At 37.0% G+C, this 2,254-nt stretch overlaps 1 protein-coding gene across 1 annotated transcript; it reads right to left on the bottom strand.

Moving 5' to 3' along the window:
* Positions 1-355: 355 nt before the first annotated feature.
* On the bottom strand, positions 356-1,300 carry LOC135270246 (olfactory receptor 51F2-like). The gene has a single exon (XM_064365615.1). The coding sequence runs from the start codon at positions 1,298-1,300 to the stop codon at positions 356-358; it is 945 nt and encodes a 314-aa protein (XP_064221685.1).
* Between the last annotated feature and the right edge of the window lie 954 nt (positions 1,301-2,254).

Below are 2,254 nucleotides of genomic sequence, written 5' to 3'. Positions count from 1 at the left end.
GCATGAGAAATAAACATAAAAGATGCATTTATTTGTTCATTTAAAAATTTTTCTTAGGCCTGGATATTTGGAATCTTAATTCAAAGTGAATGATGTGATCATTGAGCAGAAACAGCATAGAAACATTAGTTCAGTTAGTCATCTGTTGGAACCAGGTAGCTAAGATAGTGAGAATCTCAATTAGTATCTTGATGGTAGAAAAGAGGTTGCTTAGCAATGATAATCACATTGTGCAGACATTTGAATTGGATGGCATTTAGTTTCATGCAACTCTAAAATTGCACACATGGGTTTGTAACTCCAACTTGTGGTGAATTTTCTAGACTTTGAAATAAGTCTTTAGGAGTAGTACATGTTAAATATGAATTCCCTTGGAACATACAAATTTGAGCACAGCTTTCTGAATCTGCTTTGTTTTCACACTGTAGATGATGGGATTCATCACAGGGGGGATGAGCAAGTATGCGTTAGCAATGAGGGTGGGCACATATGGTGGGGCATGTTTTCCAAATCTGTGAACAAAGGACAGGCTGATCAAAGGGACATAGAATATGCCAACAGCGATGATATGAGAAATGCAGGTGCTGAAGACCTTCTTCCTCTCCTCTGTGGATGCAATGCTGAGAACTGAGCGAATGATCAGCAGATAGGAGAGCACAATAAAGATGGAGTCCACTCCGGCAGTAGAGATGATTGCAGTTAATCCTAATGCACTGTTGATCTTTGTGTCTGAACATGAGAGTTTCATCACATCAGGGTGGAAACAGTAGGAGTGGCAGAGCACGTGGCTGCGGCAGAATGACAGTTGCTTAAGAAGTATGATTAGAGGTATCAAAATGACAGTCCCCCTGGTAATGACTGCCAAACCAATCTGTGCGATTCTTGCATGAGTTAGAATGGTAACATATCTTAAGGGGTTAGAAATGGCTACAAAACGATCAAAGGCCATAGCCAGGAGCACTGAAGATTCCATGAAAGTGAAGAGGTGAATGAAGAACATCTGTGATAAACAAGCATTGAAGCTGATCTCCCGAGCATTGACCCAGAATATGCCCAGCACTGTCACCAGTGTAGAGATGCATAAGCCAATGTCAGTGGTGGACAACATGGAGAGGAAATAGTACATGGGCTCATGGAGGCTTGGCTCAGTGAGGATGACGAAAAGGATCAGGGTATTCCCAGAAAGGGCAGTTAAATAGAGGCAGCAGATGGGGATGGAGATCCAGACATGGGCCCATTCAAGTCCAGGGACCCCCGTCAAGAAGAAAGTAGGAGAAGTGGAATTATGGAATGTTGGCATTATGGCCTTTGGGAACAGAATTCTCTTGTAGGATCTTGACTTCCTAAATTTAGAATTTGAAAATTATTTTAGTCGAAGTTTAATATACATTCCGTAAAATGCATAAAACTTCAGAGTACAGCTCAAGGAAGTTTGACATCCACATGTAGCTGTGTAACCACATCCAAGATCAACTGATTGAACATTACCAGGAACCAGAAGTCCCCTTAATGCCACATCCTCATCAGTGTCCTCTCAAATAGTAATCATTATTCTGACTTTTATTACCATAATTATCTCTCTCAATACTTGATTTTTATATAAATAGAATCATGTATTACATACTGTTTGTGTTTAACTTCTTTCATTCAATATTTTGTCTGTGAGATTAATCACTGAACTAAGATATTTAATTTCAATTTAACTTCAATTTATTTAAATACATTTATTTGACATTTACCACTTATTATCTTATACTCTCGTCATTTTAATTAAATTTTTATCCTTCAACTGGATTATGAAAATAAGGGCTATTTTGGGCTAATCCATGTTTAGTGGAGTTGCTTGCTCATAATAGATACTCAGTATGCCTTTGTCAATTGATTTACCTTTATTTGCTCTTCCTGAAATATTCTATTTAACTGTGATTAGGCCTTGGTATAGAAAAATAATTGACTGTGATTTGGAATTTTAGAATTATTAACTTAGATACTAAATTTCATTTAATCCATTTAGTAAGCAGGAAAACATCTCTTTTCAGTAACTACATTTACTGAAGAGTTCACCCCAGGTAATGCCCATTCATCTTGCTTCATTATATATGTTTAATAGGAAAGAGATGTTTCAGTTCCTATGAACCTGAAGCTTGATATTCTTCTTAGTTTGTGACATTAAAATACTGCCCTGTTTATGATTATGAAATCTGCTTCTGTTGTGATAAAAATGAATGAGGCAAATAATGAACTTCTTTTGTAA

This window comes from Aotus nancymaae, unplaced genomic scaffold, assembly GCF_030222135.1.
Source record: "Aotus nancymaae isolate 86718 unplaced genomic scaffold, 86718_ANA_hifiasm-v0.15.2.pri h1tg000059l, whole genome shotgun sequence".
NCBI lineage: Eukaryota > Metazoa > Chordata > Mammalia > Primates > Aotidae > Aotus > Aotus nancymaae.
This window is presented reverse-complemented; position numbering and strand designations above follow the sequence as displayed.